Raw genomic sequence first — 20609 nt, forward strand, 5'->3', positions numbered from 1 at the left:
GGAAACACAACATAAACTATAAAAATCAAAAGCATCTGAAATGAATCGGAAAAAGAACTGGCTTCTTTAAGAATTTGAGGTTTTTCAGCCCTAAGGCACATTCCCACATACAGTAAAGAGAAAATGTGAGCAGTGTTCCTTTATGACAAAGTATTCCATCAGCAATACATAAGAGTCATAATTATTTGGACGCACGGAACATCATTACATGGGTCTAAGAGACCCCTCTTCCTCTAACGACCCCATTAAAGTTGTCCCATAATTATTTCCAATTACTAATTCCTGCTTTAAAAAGACTTGCATTACTTCTGGAAGGCAGTCTGACTTTTAAAGACATTATAGGAAGGAAAATGCAGTTCTAGAGAGACAGTAGATAGTAATAAGGCCTTCTTGTGTGTCTTTGCCATCCATATTTGATTCACCAGCCTAGGCTACCTTTACCAAACCACTTCCCCCCTTTTCTACCTGCTGCTTCTCTCTCCACATCTCAAAAAGCAAGGTCAAGTCACTCCGTACATTTGAAGCCCACAACTTCTCCCAAAGAATCCTGGGAACTGCAACTTCCTTCTCAGAGCTATAACATCCAAGCACACTTAATAAATTATGGTTCCCAGCATTTGGGAGGAGGCTAGGTGGTTTAAATGAGCTTTAAGTGCATGGTGCGGGTGTGATCTGAGACTTGCAGCAACTGTGCCCACTTCATTGAGAAAGAGGCTGTTCCCATCAGGGGCGTAGGAAGGGGGGCAGTGGGGGCGGACCGCCCCGGGTGCCCTTGTTTGGATATAGTTCCGTTCCACCTTAAGAGGGACAGGCATGACTGTTGTGTGTCACATGCCTGTTTACTTCCAGCACAGTCTGCTGGGAACTTACGTTTGTCTATTGCTTTTGCATTACTCCTGTTTGCTTGGACACAAAGGGAAGCAGACATGTTTTTTCCTTTGTTCCTGAACTATGCTGAATAAACGCTTGCAAATACACTTACACATGTCTCTGTCCGGCACTTCCGTTGTGAAGATTTATTCCCTCTGCTGATAAGAGCGTGCTGAGTCTCTAAACGTATCTGAGGCTCGTGTCGCTGATTTATACCGGAGATCGCCCGGCTGCCAGCTGGGGGCCTGCCAAGTGCCCCCGTCTCCCCGGCAGTATCCCAACAACCCTCACTGAGGGGGGTGACATTCGGCGTGCCACCCACCCACAACTTGCAAGCCTACCTGAGCTGTCGGGGTAAGGGGGGAGCTGCGCCACTTTGGCTGCAGCATTTCCCCCTTCCCCTTTGTTTTGACAGCTTGGGGGAGGCTTGGGAGTCGCGGGCAGGTGGTGTGCCAAATGTCCGCCATGGGCGGCTTGCTCTGCCCCAGCTGCAGGACACATGCACCGCTCCGGGCACCCAAGCGACTATCCTGCACCTAGGAGGGCACCCTCCGCGCCATGCCCCCCTAGGGAGCGCGTCCACCCTGAGCAGCACGTGCATATGCTCTGCCGCTGGTTCCCATCTGTTCCTGCAGAAACTCACCTCAATGAGAAAGAGTAATTGTCTGAATTTCCCTGCTTCTGCCTGAGAGGGAGATACATGCTGCCACAGGCGGTGGCTGGATTCAGTGTGAAAAGAGGCTGATCAGTGTTGCCCCTGCCCACCCGCCACCCCCAAGGCTGATGCAGCTGCAAAAGAATGGCTGGCCATTGTGATGTCATACTGATGCTTTCTGCCTGAAGACCGACAGGCGTATAAGCCTCAGACTCATAATGGCCAACTTAAAGGAGAAATTGGCCATCGTGCCTTCCTTCCCACAGATGCTGATCACCTGCCAGAAAGAGAAAAAGACACCCTGTGCCCTTATTGACTACGAGAAAGATGCTGCTTTCAACCCACAGCAGATAGGGGTGTCTGTAACTTGCAGTTATTTTTATTGATCATAGTTTAGTAATTATTTATTGTATTTGTTAAGAGTGAATTTCTGCTTATTTGCTGTTGTTTTGAGAGTTAATTTTATTGTGTACTGTTATATTCTAACATTACTTTATTTGATATGTCATTATGTTTTAAAGTTACGTTTTATTATGATTTTTTGTATTGGTTCAGGTTATTTTAAGGCACACGTTCTTTGTTGCTGTACATCGCCTTGTGTATAATAATACGTATAGAGAGGCGATATTCAAATTAAAAGTGAAATGAAATCTTCTTCTCTCTCTCTCTCTCTCTCTCTCTCTCTCTCTCTCTCTCTCCACACATCAAATGCAAGTTTTCCCTCTACTCAGCCAGGTTAAATCATACACCACCAAAGCATCTGAGGACATGTGATGGCTTCTTTCTTTCTCCCTCATCAGTTGGCTGCCAGGAATAAAACAGTACAAACTTATATACGAAATATACATAAATTATAGCAGCAGTGAAAAACTTTTAAATGGTTCCGAATTGTACTCCTCTTTCATGTAATTAATAAAAGGGGACCATAATCTCTCAAATCATTCTTTGCTTTGCCTGCCTTCTCTTAATCATACCATTTCAGTGAGTTTTGACACTCTTGCAACATTGTCTATTTCTTCTTCCATCAGAATTACCCTACTTCAGCATGCCATTTAGCCCCAACCAACATTTCTTCAAAGGGACGTGGGTGGCGCTGTGGGTTAAACCACAGAGCCTAGGACTTGCTGATCAGAAGGTTGGCAGTTCGAATCCCAGCGACGGGGTGAGCTCCAGTTGCTCGGTCCCTGCTCCTGCCAACCTAGCAGTTCGAAAGCACGTCAAAGTGCAAGTAGAGAAATAGGTACCGCTCTGGCGGGAAGGTAAATGGCGTTTCCGTGCGCTGCTCTGGTTCGCCAGAAGTGGCTTAGTCATGCTGGCCACATGACCCGGAAGCTGTACGCCAGCTCCCTCGGCCAATAAAGCGAGATGAGAGCCACAACCCCAGAGTCGGTCACGACTGAACCTAATGGTCAGGGGACCCTTTACCTTTACCTATCATTTCTTCGGCACTTCATCAGAAAATCTTCTTAAAAAATTTCAGCTCAGATATAGTTTAATGTGTGTCTAGATCACAACACAACATGTCTTGAAATGGGAGAGGGTGGAGATGTATTTTTCCAAGGATACATAGTAACCTTCTTATAAGATTGGGGGAAGTACGGTACATTTATGTTGTCTTCAATATGTACCAAAGGATATGAGGATGAATCCTGAACGTACAGGGCCGGAGTGTGAAACCTGTGCCTCTCAGATGAACTCCAACTCCCATTATCCCCAGCCAGCATAGCACGGATGAAGGATGATGGGAATTGTAGTCCAACAATATCTGGAAGACTACAGGTTCCACACATATATGCCAAAGCTTCATTAAATAAGACACTGGATGGTGGAACTAAAGGGATGGTAAGAAGCCACAAAGATGTGGAAATAGCATTTTCAAGGGCATTCTGCATCCCTCTATGTATTTTGAGGTTTCCCCTCCCATAGCATATGAGATTGCTGCAACAGAACTATGTAATGACTCCACTTTTAAGGGAGTGAACTGCATGTGAATATCAAATTTTTGTACCAAGTGCAGAAGCGACCATTTTAGTCCCCCGAAAGGTGTCTTTATAATGAAAGCTGCTCAATACACTTTAGTATAAAAGCTTTTAGTTTTTCATGTTGGGGAAAAAAGAGGTGCTTTCATGTAGAAATGGGATGCAATGCTGTGTTGGCCTTGCCCTGGAAGAAGAAAAAGTTCAGTCTTTCCGTATCCTTTCAAGCACAGAAAGGAAGAGAAAATTGAAAACACTGAGTTGTATCCCCAGGTGCTTCAAAAGCTAGACAGAGACCCATTCAGGGCTGCAGAGCTGGAGCCCAATTTATACCAGCAGAGAAGCTACTCCATTATGTCTCTTTAATGCTTTCAACATACAACAATGTGGGATGGCAGAAAGTCTCAAATACTTGGAAGGGCAGGGGAGTAAGGAGAAATGATAGAAACCGTGAAGGTCAGATGTCGTTCTTTCTGCAGCGTTCATTGTTCGTTTGCAATCCTGCTTTGGGAGGCCGGTCAGGAATCGGATCACAGCATGGGAGAAGCACTCTCCTTTACCAACAGACATTTTAGCGCAGAATTCTCAGTACAGTACAAATAATCCCAGCTGTTTTGCAGCCAGCTTTACAACTGAAGAAAAAGAAGACTCTACTTGGCAAGCTTTTGTTTTAAAGGAAAGGTGTAAATCCACAGGACGAGAGGCAACAGCAATGCATCACACACCACAAACTCTGGCCAAACCCACAGAGTACATTGCACTCCCTAGCTAACTGGTTGTACAGATATGGTTCTGTAATGAATTCCCATTATAAGATTTCAAGTCAGTTTTCGCCAATCACATAGAATTTCACTTGAAAGGAAGGGGTTAAAGTAATCAAGCTGTGAGCATGCACTGGTTTTATTATATAGCAATTATTTATTGTAATTGATAAGTGTAAACTGTTTCATTATTATTTGCTGTTGTTTATTTTTACTGTTTATTATTTTAACAAATTATTGAATATTGCTTTATTGGAATGGCTGGGGCAACCCAGATGGGTGGGGAATAAATAAAATAAAATAACATAACATAAAATAAAATTATTATTATTATTATTTAGCATCAATGTATTTTTCTTATAATGTGTGTGCAAATAAAGTGCCTTTTCTAGGAACTTATGTATGCTTATAAACTGAACTAAATGAATTTTGTGTATGTGTGCACACGCACACATACCATTAATCGTTTTAAAAACAAAAGTTTACCTCAGAAACAAGCTCATTTCTCCCCAGTGCTACATTAGCAATTGTGGTACTGATGAAAACTAAATCACTTTCCAAGCACCAAAGTCCATTGTGACGCTGCCTCTGTATCAATCCACAGTTCCCTGACAAGCACTTTCCCCCTTTATGGCAACAGTCTTGACAGGATAAAACTGTGATTATATCGGTGGACACACCATTACATTTTCTAGATAACTATAAGTATGCAAATGGCAGAGGAGGGCTTGGATTCTCATCTTTTGCAAAAGCTTTAGACTGCAAAATGGCCTGTAGAACAGGCTTCCTCAGCCTCGGCCCTCCAGATGTTTTTGGCCTACAACTCCCATGATCCCTAGCTAGCAGGACCAGTGGTCAGGGATGATGGGAATTGTAGTCTCAAAACATCTGGAGGGCCGAGGTTGAGGAAGCCTGCTGTAGACTATGAAAACCCTGTGAGAACTCTTCAGGACAAATGAACTATTCAGATCAGAATATTTCCAATGGATTGAATATACACCGAATGATCCCGAAAGGGATTCCTCTCCCACATCTTCTATGTGTGTACGTGTTTGGAACGAATTAACCTAGTGAAAGAATTATGACCTTTTCGAGAAGTCAGCACACACCAGTAATGCTGTGTTGCAAATCATGTACCATGGAAAAACTGTATATATAAAAAGTATTTGGGAAGTCATTTCCTGTCCCATTATTTGTGGTTTGGGGTCAAGCTTCAGGTGCGTGGAAATTTCTTTCCAAGCAGTGTTTGTCATTTAAAGATAGAAAGCTGGGGAGCTGGAAGCTGCCTTTGCAGGAAGAACTGGATTTGCTTGCTGTCACTCTGGCACAACAAGTATAAATCTTAGCTCGGGGTGGATACGGGTGGGAGAGATGATATCTATTTTCCTTTACTGGTTCTTCCTCACTTCACTGTAAATCCTTTCTGCTTGGGGAATGTTGTGTGGCATTCAAAGGAACGCTTATGACTGAACAGCTACTTTTTAAATCGATTTGCTATACCCCCTTTCTAATTGGATGGTGGACGGCTACCGCACAGAAATTCTGCAGAGGAGAGATAGAAGAAGAAGAAGAGTTTGGATTTGATATCCCGCTTCGGGCATCACTACCCGAAGGAGTCTCAAAGCGGCTAACATTCTCCCTTCCCTTCCTCCCCCACAACAAACACTCTGTGAGGTGAGTGGGGCTGAGAGACTTCAGAGAAGTGTGACTAGCCCAAGGTCACCCAGCAGCTGCATGTGGAGGAGTGAGGAAGCGAACCCGGTTCCCCAGATTACGAATCTACCACTCTTAACCACTATACCACACTGGCTTTCAGATAGCAGAAATTGAGAAGGGCAGTGAGTAAAGATGGAGACAAGAGTAAAAGGAGATGAACTGACATAAATGCAGTATCGTAATCTTGTTGTTTCACTTGTTAAGCATCTTATACAAAAAAGCCTCAAGGTAATTTACGACGACAGGAATGATAGAAGTCAAATATCCATAAATTATATCTAAAATTGAAGAATGCAAGCCACAAATCACAAGAATAGACCAGGTAACGGGTCCAGGGGCAAGGTCCTTAAATGCCCTGGAGGTGGACCTGAAGTAAGCCTACCTGCTCCATCAGGCCTACCCCCTGAGGTCAGCCCTGCATCCAAGCCTGCCTGCGCGATGGCAGGCAGGCTTGGATCCAGGACCTGATAGGCGAAAGGGGTGTTATGCCCTCCTCACCAGCTCAGATGGGTTCCCAGTGACCAGAAACTCCTCATCAGGTCCTGTGGGGAGCAGCCTCTGGCCCCCAATGCCGCCGCACCCAGAAGGCGAGCGGACTTACAATAACGGGAATGGTACAAGTCAAAGATCCATAAATGATATATGAAATTTAAGAATGCAAGCCATGGAAATGGATCATACAAATCATTCTCAATACATTAGCCATCAGTTAAGGAACTTGGGCTCCGTTTAAGCTAGAGATGAAAAAACAGGAGGGTTCAGCTGGGGAGAGGTCTATTGCATTTGGGATCTGCTTTTAAGCTTCCCCCATTGGTTGGCCACTGTGAGAACAGGATGCTGGACTAGATGGGTCATTGGTCAGAACCATCAAGGCTCCTCTTACATTCTTAAGTGTGCAAACCTAGGCATTTATTGTGCTTTGGGATATGTTGGTACAACGGGAAGCAAGAGTTCAAAGCAAGCAGGAATACTTGGTTTTGATATTGAATTTTTACATATTTGTAACCCACCCTGGGATCTTATGGGACAGGGCAGGAAATCAATCAATCAATCAACCCTAGAGTTGAACCCTGAGGATCATCTAGTTCAATGCAGATACATGCAACTGCCCCATATGGGGACTGAACCTGCAACTTTGATCAGCACCATGCTCTATAACCAACTGAGCTATCCATGAGACATAATAATGTAAAAATTTTAATTGACCCTTATATTTAAGCTTAGTTAAGCAGAACCACAATAGCAATGAAATCAGTAAACATTTTACGAAGTAAACCACTAGGCACATGAATAATCTTGGTACACAGACTGTTTTTGACCTTCTTCTGATATATAATGCTTTTCAGACTCTTAAAAACAAACACACCCAATCAATGTATCACGAGCAAAAATATATAGGCAGAGGGAAAGATGCATGGCTTAGCATATGTTAACTGTAAGGTTAATTGACTACAGCAGCAAGGTTAGTTGCAGTGCCTTCAAGGCTTATTATAGCTGCACATGGAAAACAGGCAGGCAATCCAAGGCATGGTTAAGTTTTCTTTGCTTGTCTCATCATATGGGAACCCTGGGTGATATGTGTGCCAAGGCACTTAAGACAAGTGCCTTGTTTATCCAGGGAGCAATTTAAAGGCATAATTGCGCCATTTAAATGTTTTGCAGGTAAGACTGTGCTGCTAACAAGAGATCTGATGCAGCGGCAGCTGTGTGTGTAAAAATAACAACCCTATACACACTTCCATGTGACCAGCGTTATATCTGATTCCCCACCCACAACTCCCTTCAAAGTGCTACTGACATCCCCTGAGCTTTGCAGATTAAATCCAATATAATATTTGGCTAGATTTACAACTGAGCCATGGGCCAAAATATCTCTTATAAAACAGCACTCTACTTTTTTTATTATTTTTGCAATAGGGAAAGGCTTCTGAATGTCTAAAACATATGTAATGGATGTAACACTGTTTATCTAACCTTTCCTAACCTATTGCTCTTCACGCTATTGGAAAAACCTTGCTGAAAAAAGCCTTTCTAAATATTTGAGAACAAATCACTTGCAGAATGTCCTGGAAATCACTTCTGGCTAAAATGTGTCTTCACAGAGCTGTTCATATTTCTTTGAAAGAGGGATTGTGAGGGGGTACATTTCTATCTACATAATATCTGAAGGGTTATTTCTTCTAGGAACAGTGGTATTTTTCTAGAAAAAGAGGGGCCAGAACTCACCAGGAACACCTCCTGTTAAGTTGTGGGTGAACATATCAGACGACACCGCGATTCTTCAATCAGCTCTTGTTTATTCACAGGCCAGAACAGAACTGAACTGAAGGGTTCAGCCAGCCTGCTTATATAGAGCTCCACTAGAACGCAACAGTAACTATTTTCTGTAACTATCCAATCACTGAACGTTACTTTCAATCCCTTATTTGCATATGTGGACCTGAGTGAAAACTATCTACAGTATCCCCCTGCTGTCCCAGGGTGAAAACTTCAGTACATAACACCTCCCTTGTCCTCTTATAATGGCAATGGTGCCCATCTGAGAGGTGTGAGAACTGAGTTCTGGGAAGTTACAGCTGGGGGAAAATAACCCTGGGGTGGAAGACAGTGCTTAGAATTTGCAATAGGTGGGGGGGAGGAAGATGCAGGAGGTTACCATGTGGGTGGTTTGTGTGTAATAGGGGGGCGTCGCACAAAAGGAGGGGGAGGCATGGACATGGGGTGAAAACTGGCACAAAGTAGGACTGCGGAAGAGAAGAGAGAAGTAGCTTCAGAAAAGGGGTTGGGAAGGTGAAAAGCAAACTTAATAGTTGCATGAGGTGGAGGGAGGGAGAATGTTAGAGAGGTTGTTGAGCAGAGCAAGCTGGGGTGCAGCCCTAGTAAGTTCATAAATACTTTGTCATATTTTAGGCAACTTTGTTCAGATGTGTTTTCTGAGCCAAGACGCGGCTTCCTATACTGCAAGCATCCAATCTGTTGACTAGACATAAAATTATCTTGAAAGGTTCTGGGAAACTGGCCATGTTTGATACACTGCCATAAAAGCGAGGAAAAAAAATATGGGAAAAGGATGCTGGGATTATGTTGCATTGGAACACATTGCTGTTTTACTATTGGTGCTAACTAAATCATAGATGTTAAAATCCTATATCTATAGATATATAGATAACAGCTAGTATACCAAACCTTTCTTTTTCTTTATGTGGTGGCATTAGGGACCTAGCTATTTCTTCATTCAGTGATACAGCTGGAGATTATCAGTTTCCAACTGTATCTTTCAACAACCTCTACAGGGAGCTGGCTTCAGGCACTAGGTCTACTGTCGGACCAAAGGTAGATCTACACACGGGGGTGTGTGGAGCTATAAATAACTCAGAAATTAAATTGTTATAACAAAAGAGAGAGAAAACGCTATGGAAAATTGCAATGATTTGTTTTGCTCTCCAGCGCCATCTGGTGTTTCATGTTTATAACGCATTCAAAACACTGTTTTTTGACTAATGTAGCTGAGTCCCTATTCTGTGTTACAAAGATGTCTGCAAATGTGACATGAAGGCTGGCAGCATTAACCCTGCCGCGTGGGAATGTCATGCAGACGAGACTTAGTGCTTAGAGACAGGCAGTCAGGTCGTGTATCCACGGCAGTGACTAGAGGAGGTATGACCACAGGGAAAAGAAATGTCATGGTGTACCTGTAGCAGCAAAACCGGATGCATTCATCTGCCCTCCCTGCAATAAACCATGTCTCTCCTGTCTCGGATTGCTTAGACACATTTAAGTACATAACAAGAACTTTGACACACCAAGTGGGATCCATTTAGTATGGCATCTTGGTTTCCAGTAACTCTGAAAATCCTTCATCCCCTAATGATACCCCCCTCCAAAATAACTGGCATTTAGTGACATGCTAGCCATGGAACTTTTATTTAGCTTTCACGACTAAGAGCTACAGACAGCTCTGCCCTTCACGAACTTGTCTGATCCACTTTTAAAGCACCTGAAACCAACAGCCCTCAGCACATCTTGCGGAAAGTTGGTTTTGGAAATCATGCATCATCATCTTTCTTTTGTCTCATGCTCATTCATAAACAGTCCTGAACTTCCCCCTCACAACACTAGCTTAGCTGTTTTTTGTGCAGATGGATACATGCACATCCAATGACTCAAGGCAGCACGTCCCCGCCCCTGTCCCCTGCCAAATACGTGAGCTTTTGGAATAATTTAGGTAAGAATCTAGTGTGCTCCCGAGTCCTGCAGTACACATAAAGAAAGACGGTGAGGGCCAAACAAGACAATACGCAACATTTTAGGGTTGCCATATTTTGAAGAGCGAAAAAGAGGACGGAAGGGTGGCCATTCAAAGCAAATAAACACAATTTTATTTTATCAAATTTTACCTCTGAAAAATGAGGTGTCCTCGAAAATGAGGACACATGGCAACCCTATTTAGCAAACTTGTGAAGGGCATTTTTAAAAAGAGAGGAAATGGCAGGTGTGGGCTCTGTGATCCAGACTTGGGATTCAACAGGGTAGACAACATTTTACAGCCCTCACTCCACCCACCATCTGGTGCAGATTAAGGGCCCTAGTGTATCCAATTTCATTTTTAAAAAAGCCAGCCATGTAGCTGTTCACCATCATGAATTGTGTCTTGTCTCATTTGGCTTCATCATCCTACTGATCCTTTCTCTCTTTTTTTGTTGCCGCCGCTGGGATTCCAAGCCACTGATGATGATTGGTTTGGTACCATTGCATTTACTTACTTAACAAATGCATTAATTAACCACTTTGTAGGATGAAGCCATCAAAGAGGCATAAAAATAGAAGAAAGCAGAAACGCATGCTCTAAAAGCAATAAAACCCTTTTGACAAACTTAAAAAAATGACAACCCCCTCTGTGTACAAATTCTAATAGAACAATAAAACCATTTCTGCAGCTTTGTGATTAACAGCGTGCAATTAACCTTTTTTTTAAAAAAAAAAAAAAAGATTCCATCAACGGTGTCTCCAGAAAATTTTAACACATCACTTGGGAAGACAGGTGAACTAATGCCAGTGTACCAGAAGAAGCAAAGATCACCAGGGTCAAAGCAATGATTCTTCAACATCAACTTCGTTGGACTGTTGTGCAGATTCCTGGTTATCATCTTCCATAGAAACTACTCTATTCCCAACTTAAAAATGGAAAGTGTAATGCTGGTGGTCAACAAAAGAGGTTTAAAGGCTCTCTCAATGCAAATTTTAAAAAATGTAGTATAAACACTGACAACTGGGAAACACTGGCCTACAAGCGCTCCAATTGGAGAACAACCTTTACCTAAGGTGTAATGGGTTTTGGAGATACTTGAACTCAGGATGCAAGGGAGAAACGTGCTAAGAGGAAGGCACACTTGGCAAATCCACACCGTGATCAACTCCCACCAGGAAACCAATGTCCCCACTGTGGAAGGATGTGTGGATCCAGAATTGGCCTCCACAGTCACTTACAGACTCACTGTTAAAACTGTGTTCATGGAAGACAATCTTACTTGGCTACAAGTGATTGCCAAAGAAGAAGAAGCAATTAACCTTGCATGTAGTCTGTTTAACCAGCTTTACAGGCTCGGAGTGAGAAAGGACGGCCTTCTCTTAACCAAAGGACACAGCCTTTGCATTTGTGGTGCATTCAAGCTAACTGCAGTGCTAAATGAACCAGGGATGGGGAGCCTCGGGACCAGAGGTCCAATGTGGCCTTCCATGTCTCTCTATCTGGCCCTCAGATATGACTCTCCATAGAGCATATCTCTTCCTTAGCCACACCCCGTACTGACCCTTGAGTATTTCTGCCTGGCTGGAAAGTGTCCCTGAACTCTAATAATGCTTCTTGCATGCCTCCTTGAAGGATAGAAGAGTTGTGTGAGTGTATGCAGAAACTTGCCTACTGTAAAAAGGTGAACTTCACACTTGTTGCTTTTCCGGCTTTTCCCTCAGCCTTCCTGCCTGCTGCCACTGGCCTCTGGTCCTCAGAACAACGCCCAAAAGGAAATGTGGCCTACAGTTTGAGAAAGTCTCCCCAACCCTGAAACAGACAGTGTGAAAGTTGCCACGTGGACATCTCCTCATTCCACCATTCAATGCTTCACCTGAGTTATGGGCCGATCTTGCAGCCCTCACAATCTGACCTTGGCTTTTCATTTGCCCCAACCCTCTGAACACTTATCTGAATTCAGAAGAATGGAAAGACTGCCAAACTGTGGGTTACATCAAAGCAAGTGTTATCCCACACATGTACCCCTCTAATATTTCGCCAGTGAAAATAAGGATATCCTATTCTAAACCCTCCAAAAAATTTTCCAGTGGAAATAGGGATGTACAAAGGAAAAGCAGGACATTTGGGGATCAAATCAGAAACCGGGACGGCTTCTGTAAATCCAGCATTGTCCTTGGAAAATAGGGACACTTGGAGGGTCTGCAAACATTCCAGTGCATGCTCCTCATCACTTTCCTTATGACTAAAAGTCTGATATTTGGGGGGAACGAGTTTGTTGAGTGAGAAATCCAAACCAGTTTCACCTGCACCAACTGAATTTGCCAGAATGTGACTGAATCCCACCCAAAAATAGCGCCTGGTACCAGTTGTTGCTCTCCCTGCCCCATCATCAAAGTTCCACACATTTAAAATGAATAGGAGAAAATTAAACATGTCCATGTCTCCTCCTCTTTAAATCTATTTAACACTGGGACCTTGTTCCCTTTGATCCAAGGGTGGAAGATGTGGCCAGATTTTTAGGAGGAAGTTGCAGAAATAAAAAGAAGGCGACCATGAATTGCTACTTCGACAATGTCAAGTTCTTGGTCAGATTCCAACCTTTAACCTAAGTGGGCGGCCTTCATTAACTAAAGTAGCAATTATTCTCTTTAAGGCAGAATATGGTCCTAAATGTACCCCCAGCTGCTGAGATGATTTGCCAGCACCACTGCTTACTTTATATTGCAAGCACTTAACATTCTCTAGAACCCTTCTTCAAAGAGAAGTATTTGGTTTTTATTAGCAGCGGCCGAATAAATGATTAACTGGGCTTAATGTAACACAAATCAAAGAGCGATTCCTAGCCTGATTTCTATCACCACCCCAGCCAAATGAGCACACACAAACATTGTGGGCAGGAGTAGGCCACAAAATCACAACAGATTTTCTGCATGCAGGAAATAAGCCGCACCACGATAACAATTCTTCCCTCTGTGCTACTTTCAAAGGGCTTCCTTTTTCATCGCCTAACGATAACACACAATGAAGAACTCCGATTGGCATTTTTCTGATGATGCTAAAGTCATAAAGACACAAGGAAGCTGAAGCTGGAATGGAAAGCTAAAAGTCAAGTGGTTCTGAAAGGTCCATATACTGTAGTCATTCATAAATCTGTTCCATCTCATTCCGACGTTTGGGCAGGATCCAACTTAAGTAGTTGCACTAGTGGGAGCCAATGCAACAAGTCCTGCTAGTAGAACAGGGCTTTCTTCCTCCCTACTCCTTCTTCACGTCCCCTCCAATCAGCTCTGGGGTGTGCAAGTGTAGATTTTGGTGGATTTCCTTTATAAAAAGCTCAAAAGCTTCATTATTATTATTTTAGATTTTGCAGAAGAAGCTCAACAACTTTGCCAACTTTTAAAAATGTGGCAACCCAAAGATAAATGGCGGGGGCCAGATAGGCTCCTTGGTAGAAGGAGTTTAATACTGCTGCCTGAAAAAATTAGACGCAAAATAAAACCTGATTCTACCGCATGACGGCATTGATGTTATAGTGGCTTTGAAGCGTTCTTTGCTAACCTCATACCTCAGCTGATATATGGTTAACCAGCATTAACTAAATTTCATAATGAATGTGCTTAAAGAGCAGAACCCGTGGGTAAAATGTGGGGCGCTTTTGTTATTGAAAGGGCAATTAGGAAGCTTTTAAAGTTAGATTTTCCCAGCCATGCTCTTGAAGCATCTTTACATTCATTCCATTCTGCAAACATTGTTTACTTTAACAACAGAGCATGGCATGTTTAATGCCAAATTTTGCCCTAGGCAAACTCCACTGGTGGGGTATAATACCCCAAACTTTATTGCAATTAAATCATTAACCATTTTTCTCAGATGTGTTGATTACAACCTCGGAAGGTCCTGCACTGGAGGTTTCTAAACAGAGATCAGATAGCCTTAGGCTGTGACCCCTGCACTAGAAGATTCTCGGGGGTCCCTTTCAACTCTATAGTTCTGTATTCCATGGAGAATATGACTATTAAAGGGTGGGAAGAGTTGCCAGGGGCACATGCTATTTGTGGTCAAGTTTCCTACAACATTTCAAGCTTTATTCAAGGACCTGCTTTGGATCTGTTAACTCTGAGAGCACCAGCCATGTATCAGAGGAGGGGGAAAACATTTTCTTTGGGGGGAAGTGCTGGGGAAGGGGTGTGACCAGAATGCTGGACTGAATGGCTTCATCCATCAGGCTCTTCTCATGCCCATGCATACTTTTATTATTATTATTTCATAGCAATCTTCTATTATTGATGTCAGTCGTGGAGTATTCTCCCCTCTCCTGGTAGCCTCAGAGTCAAGAAGAAGAAACAGATAGTATTTTATGGCTTTTTATTCAGACGTCTGGATGCAAGACAAAAGATCCATGTCTCCACGCATAGGAGATGTTAGCTTCTCTGAGTCCCTCCTCTTCCATCTCCCACAATATTCTGGAAACCTACGGAAAGTCACAGGAGTCACGTCCCTTCGCATCCTCTGTTCTTGAATGCAGAGGGAACTTTGAGCCTTAGAACTAGGAGGGTCTCCCATATTCTCCAGGGAGGTCTCTGCTTACTGCACTCTAACGTCCCCCTCCTCATCCTCCACTATCTCCTAACTTGGGATTTCCTTCTTCAGCTGTACATCATCCCTGTCTCCCTCTCCTCCTGAAACTGCTGGAGACAGGGAGGGCGAAACTTCCCACTCCTCCTCCTCTTCTGAGAGGGGCCGATCAGACCGAGGGATCATTTCCCATTCCTCCTGTTCAGTCTAGTCCCTGACAATTGAGCCCTCTGGCCACCATCTGTTTAATTCACAGTCACTATCGACCCCCCAAATGCAGAACTGCCCTGGCCCACTAAATCCTGGTGGTCACTCACGTTCAGATCAGCGGAAAGCACCCCATTGCAAGAAAATATGTTCATACTTGGTATCAGGAGGCTGGGCAGATATAGCTCTGGAATGTGGAAGTGCACATCAAAATCAAATTATAAGGGTGGCACAGGGCACCAGAATCTAGTTCATCTCAATGAATTGGAGCCTGGTAGGTAAAAAGGTAAAGGATCCCTGGGTGGTTAAGTCCTGTCAAAGTTGACTATGGGGTTACTCATCTCGCTTTTCAGGCCGAGGGAGCTGGCGTTTGTCCACAGACAGCTTTCCGGGTCATGGGACCAGCATGACTAAACCGCTTCTGACGCAATGGGACACCATGACGGAAACCAAAGTGCACAGAAACACCGTTTATCTCCCCACCACAGTGGTACCTATTCATCTACTTGCACTGGTGTGCTTTCGAACTGCTAGGTTGGCAGGAGCAGGGACTGAGCAACAGGAACTCACCCCATCACGGGGATTCGAACCACCGACCTTCTGATCAGCAAGCCCAAGAGGCTTAGTGGTTTACACCACAGTGCCGCCTGCCTGGTACAAGCCATGTGAACCCTGGAGTATATTCTCATCCCTTGCTCTGACCCCTGCCTTGCCCTGACATTATTATTATTATTATTATTATTATTATTATTATTATTATTATTCCCATCTGACTGGATTGCCCCAGCCACTCTGGGTGGCTCTCAACAAAATACTAAAAACACAATTAAACCTCAAACATTAAAAAACTTCCCTGAACAAGGCTGCGTTCAGATGTCTTATAAAAGTCAGATAGTTGTTTATCTCCTTGACATCTGAAGGGAGGGCGTTCCACAGGGAGGGTGCTACTACCAAAAAGGCCCTCTGCCTGGTTCCCTGTAACCTCACTTCCTGCAGGGGGGAACCACCAGAAGGCCCTCGGAGCTGAACGATGGGAGTGGAGACACTCCTTTGGGTATACTGGGCTGATGCCATTTAGGGCTTTAAAGGTCAGCACCAAGAATTGTGCTCAGAAACATACTGGGAGCCAGTGCTGATCCATTTGGAGTCCTAGCTTTAACGGGGAATAACAACACTGGCAAACTAAAAAGAGTGTTCCCTGATGTAGGCCTTGAGGATTTTTACCTAATCCTGTTGGCAGATTTATTCTACTGGGTAATTTCTCCCCGTTATACATTATGAACAGCAAGGGTAGCAGTAGATCAAGAGGTTGTTTATCGAAAAGGTGGTAAGACAGTTGAAACCAGGCTGCACCATCACCGGATGAGATGGAGAATTAGTCATAAACTCGGTCCCTCACCACTTTCCCAGGAAGGTAAGAAAAATGTTCTTATACCATAAATCACCTTTCACTTGCATCACTATAAAGCCCTCCCTTATTTATACACAGCTGTGAGAGGTAAAAGTGCATTTAAGTAGTACGCTTTTAATTGCCAATCGGTCGTTTTGACCTCTACCACATCTTAAACCTTAAAATTCTTTCGCTTAGAATAGATGTTGGAACAACGGTCAAAGGTTCCCGCAAGTTTATATATATAAACCTGTGCTGCCAGCATAAATTAGTCACAAAATTGCACTGTCTGTTTTATGTGCTTTTATGTCTTTTATTTCCCAATAAATGGAAGTTTGTTCCAGTCAGCTTTCTTGGTTTTCATCCACACACAGGCACAGCTAGTACAGGGCATGTGGCTTGTTAGCAAAAGGTTTTGCTCCTCCTTGGTAGGTGGGTGTTAGGGGGGGTCAACGCCACACAAATCCAGAATGGAGTCCCTAAGACAGTTGGATGGTGCTTTGTATGCCTCCTTCCAGCAACTCCTGCAGCCAAGCTGGTGCCAAATGTATTGCTCTGCTTTCCTTTGAACCACATCAGTGAGGCTGAGAGGGGGGTTGTGTCTTCTGGGCAGCCCAGGACCCCCAAACACACTGCCCAGGCTTGCGAATCAGAGAATTCACTCACTGACATCTCAAACTCTCTTTTTTTTTCAGCAGCCCTGGAGTCCTTTCTGTACTAACAACAGGCATCCTGCTTTTCCACAGAAACCCTCCTTAAAGCCTTCTGTGTTGCTCCCCCCCTTACAACAAATTGTAATTGGGGCTACTTGGCCTGGTGAATCATAAACCTGCCTGACCAATCTTTACTGATGCCTAGACATAAAGTACAGTGGTACCTCAGGTTACAGACACTTCAGGTTACAGATTCTGCTAACCCACAAATAGTCCCTCGGGTTAAGAACTTTGCTTCAGGATGAAAACAGAAATTGCGCAGCAGCAGCGGGAGGCCCCATTAGCTCAAGTGGTGCCTCAGGTTAAGAACAGTTTCAGGTTAAGAACGGACCTCTGGAATGAATTAAGTTCTTGACCCGAGGTACCACTGTAAGTTTTTTACCTTACTGCGATTGGTTCAGACATTCTAGTTAATAAGCAAGCCCTCTCTGCCAGGCTCCCTAGGATACATTTGACAGCCGGCTTAAATTTGACCAAAGAAGCAAAAATAATTCATTTAATGTTGCTGGGTTGCTTGTTTGTGTTTTTCAACCAGCCTGCACACACACCAATGGCCTAAACAATTGCTTAACTCTCAAATTAGCATCTGTTCAGTTTCACACACAACTACGTAAAATATTTACTTCATCGTAGCCAGGGAGACGTCCCCGTTATGTTACAATTACATATTAACATCCAGTTACCAGTGGCGAGCACGGCTTCTCAGAAATGAAACTCATTCTACAAATATCTCAATATGAAAATAATAATAAAATTTCATTGATTGACTTCCATCACTTACACTGCACTTCCTATATACATTTTAAGCAAGATTGTATCTGTTTTCTTCTTCTTCTTTTCTCTTTTTCTTCTTCTTTTCTTCTTTTTTCCTCTTTTGTTTCTTTTTTCATGTATATGTGGTTATTTGAAGTATATATGCATGTATGTATTTGCAGTGTTTTGCTTATATTTTGCAACAATTACGTTAAATAAAATTTATAAATTTATAAAAAAGAAAGAAAGAAATGAAACTCATAAAAATGTCCTTGCGAATCTGGTAGATGAGGTTTTTCGTCCCTTGCAATCCTATCCATCAAGAACCACATGGCTCAAAACCTGGATCTCTCAGCTGTTGTGCCACAGTTAGTATTAAAGAATCAAAGAATTGTAGAGTTGGAAGGGACCCCTAGGGGCTATCTAGTCCAACCCCCTGCAATGCAGGAATCTCAGCTACAGCATCCATGACAGGTGGCCATCCAACCTCTGATTAAAAACCTCCAAGGAAGGAGAGCCCACAACCTCCCAAGGGAGACTGTTCCACTGTTAGCACAAGCCAAAGCTCAAAAAGCCATTAGTGGCAGTGAACTAATTCAGTGCAGCAGGGCTATCAAAGGGTTCTCGTTTACTTTGTTTTGAAGCAGTTCCTTTCTTTTGGTAAGCATTCTTTATTTTAGAACATCCATTATTTTTATTTTTTAAAAAATAAATAAGATATCCAGCTGACCTCTTAGAGATTACAGCTTTTTTCTGCTATTATTTATATAGTGCTTACAGTGTTTATAGCATTTGAAGTGCTAAGTGCTTGGCAAAGTTGCCTCAAAGGAAAGCTGTGTCCCACTGATTTTTATCTAGCACAAATGACATCCAGGTGGAAATTGAAGACGAAACATACTTTAAAACTAGTTAAAGGAAGACCATTTTTATAGTTGGTGCCCAAACAAGATATAGAACCAGGGTGTTGTTGTTGTTGTTGTTGTTGTTGTTGTTGTTGTTGTTGTTGTTTTGGGGGGGTTCTTAAAATAATTGTTTTTGGCCAACCAAGCTCAGCAGACCCTCAAAGTGTCCCCATTTGCTAGGGACAATCCCAGATTTACAGAAGCTGTCCCAGTTTCTGATTTAATCCTAGAATGTCCCACTTTTCCTTAAGACATCCCTATTTTCACTGGAGAAATGTTGGAGGGTATGGAATAGGATCTCCCTATTTTCATCGGAGAAATGTTGGAGGGTATGGCAATGCTGACAGCACTGTCCCCCCAAAAAACACAGCCACTGAGCACAGCCTTGTGTCTTCCTCAGTTCAGTGTCCTGGCTGACCGCCAGCTCACCCAGCCCCAAAGCCAGCCCTGCACAGTTCCTTTTCAAATCCAAATTGCACCCAGTTAGAAGATCCAGCATCAAGGCCCACCAGCTACAAGAGAAAAGCAGAGTTCTGGAGCAAGGAAGTATTTCTCCTTCCTTGACCATGACCATGAAGGCACATTAAGCACACCTTTTCCACAAATGATTTTGTAAGGTGGCTTGGTCCTTGATGCAAATAAGTCTGTGGCTTAATAAGATAATCAATAATTTAAAAAAGAGACTAGTATAAATGGGCTAGAACTTTGGAATAACTAAAAAGTGAAACAATGGTTTTTTTAAAAAAACAAAAACAAGACAAAACCACATTTGCAACTCTGCAACATTCTGACAGTAATTGCAGTAAGGAAATTACACAAGGCCATCTCTGGAAATTAAACCAGAAACCTAAGAAATTATGCCTTTCTTTGGTATTACGTGCTTCAAGCAAATGGCTGGTGCTTTTGAAAAGCTATTCAGAATTCATTAGGAATAGAAAGGGCACAGTCCAATCCAGGCTATGAACTTTCAAGGCCCATTTATTTTGATGGGAGAGGCAAGTACAGGCTGAAATCTCAGAAGGTGAATTAGATTGGTCACTTTTGTTCAGGGCTGGGGGACCCAAGGCCCTCCAGATGTTGCTGTGGATGTTTCCACCATTCCTGGCCATTGGTCATGTTGGCTGGGGCTGATGGGAGTTGAAGTGTTCAATAATATCTGGAGGGCCACACAAGTTCTCTAGCCCTGTTTTAGTTGGAGCAAGTCCTGACCCATTCAAAGCGAAGTACGTACTTTTAAGTCCTACTGATTTCATGGGAAGAACATGCCATCTATCCCATTAAAATCAGCTGAGCTTAAAACCTCTTTACCTTGACTCGATTGTGCTCCAAATTAACGTCTTTTTGTTTGAGAAGTTGTTGTGTTTGTTTTCTGTTCTGGTGTGTGAACATAAGGGCTTTTCTTTATCAAGCTCGGTGCCAAGGGGCTAAAATGCAATCCATCCTTATAAAAGGGTAATATTATCACAGGGAAAGGGACTCTGTGGTCCTCCGGAAAGATTAACACATCAGAAGGGAGCATGTGGGCTCATGGGATGCATTGATGCCAAACCACTTGGCATCGCATCTGACAATGCAGGAATGGGGAATCTGATGATTCTTGGAATTTAATTCCAAACAGCCCCAGGTCAGGAAGAATTGGAGCTATATTTCATCAACCACCTGAAGGGCTACAAGGTTCCCAGTCCTGTGCGATAAGATACAACAGCAAGTGGTTTGAGATTACTGCATAGAGGATGCAGTAATCTCAAACCACTTGCCGTTGTCTCTTATCGTCCTGTCCACTCCCCAACCCCGCAAACCTATGTAGGTACAATCTATCCAATCTATCTCAGACACATTTTG

The 20609-nt window shown here is 43.2% G+C and overlaps 1 protein-coding gene across 6 annotated transcripts in view; it reads right to left on the minus strand.

Moving 5' to 3' along the window:
* The window catches only part of PDE1A (phosphodiesterase 1A), a 145216-nt gene that overhangs the window by 58163 nt on the left and 66444 nt on the right, over nucleotides 1-20609 (minus strand). The window contains exon 1 of one of the 6 annotated variants that reach the window (XM_083629378.1): nucleotides 1514-1655. The exons of 4 other annotated variants lie outside the window; for them this stretch is intronic. In XM_083629378.1, coding sequence (XP_083485504.1) covers nucleotides 1514-1572 — 59 coding nt within the window. In that variant the 5' untranslated portion in view covers nucleotides 1573-1655. Of the gene's footprint in view, nucleotides 1-1513; nucleotides 1656-20609 lie in introns of those variants that run through there. One more of the 6 variants, XM_083629374.1, reaches the window with a different exon arrangement.

This window comes from Podarcis filfolensis, assembly GCF_964270895.1.
Source record: "Podarcis filfolensis genome assembly, chromosome: 1".
In the NCBI taxonomy this organism is placed as follows: domain Eukaryota; kingdom Metazoa; phylum Chordata; class Lepidosauria; order Squamata; family Lacertidae; genus Podarcis; species Podarcis filfolensis.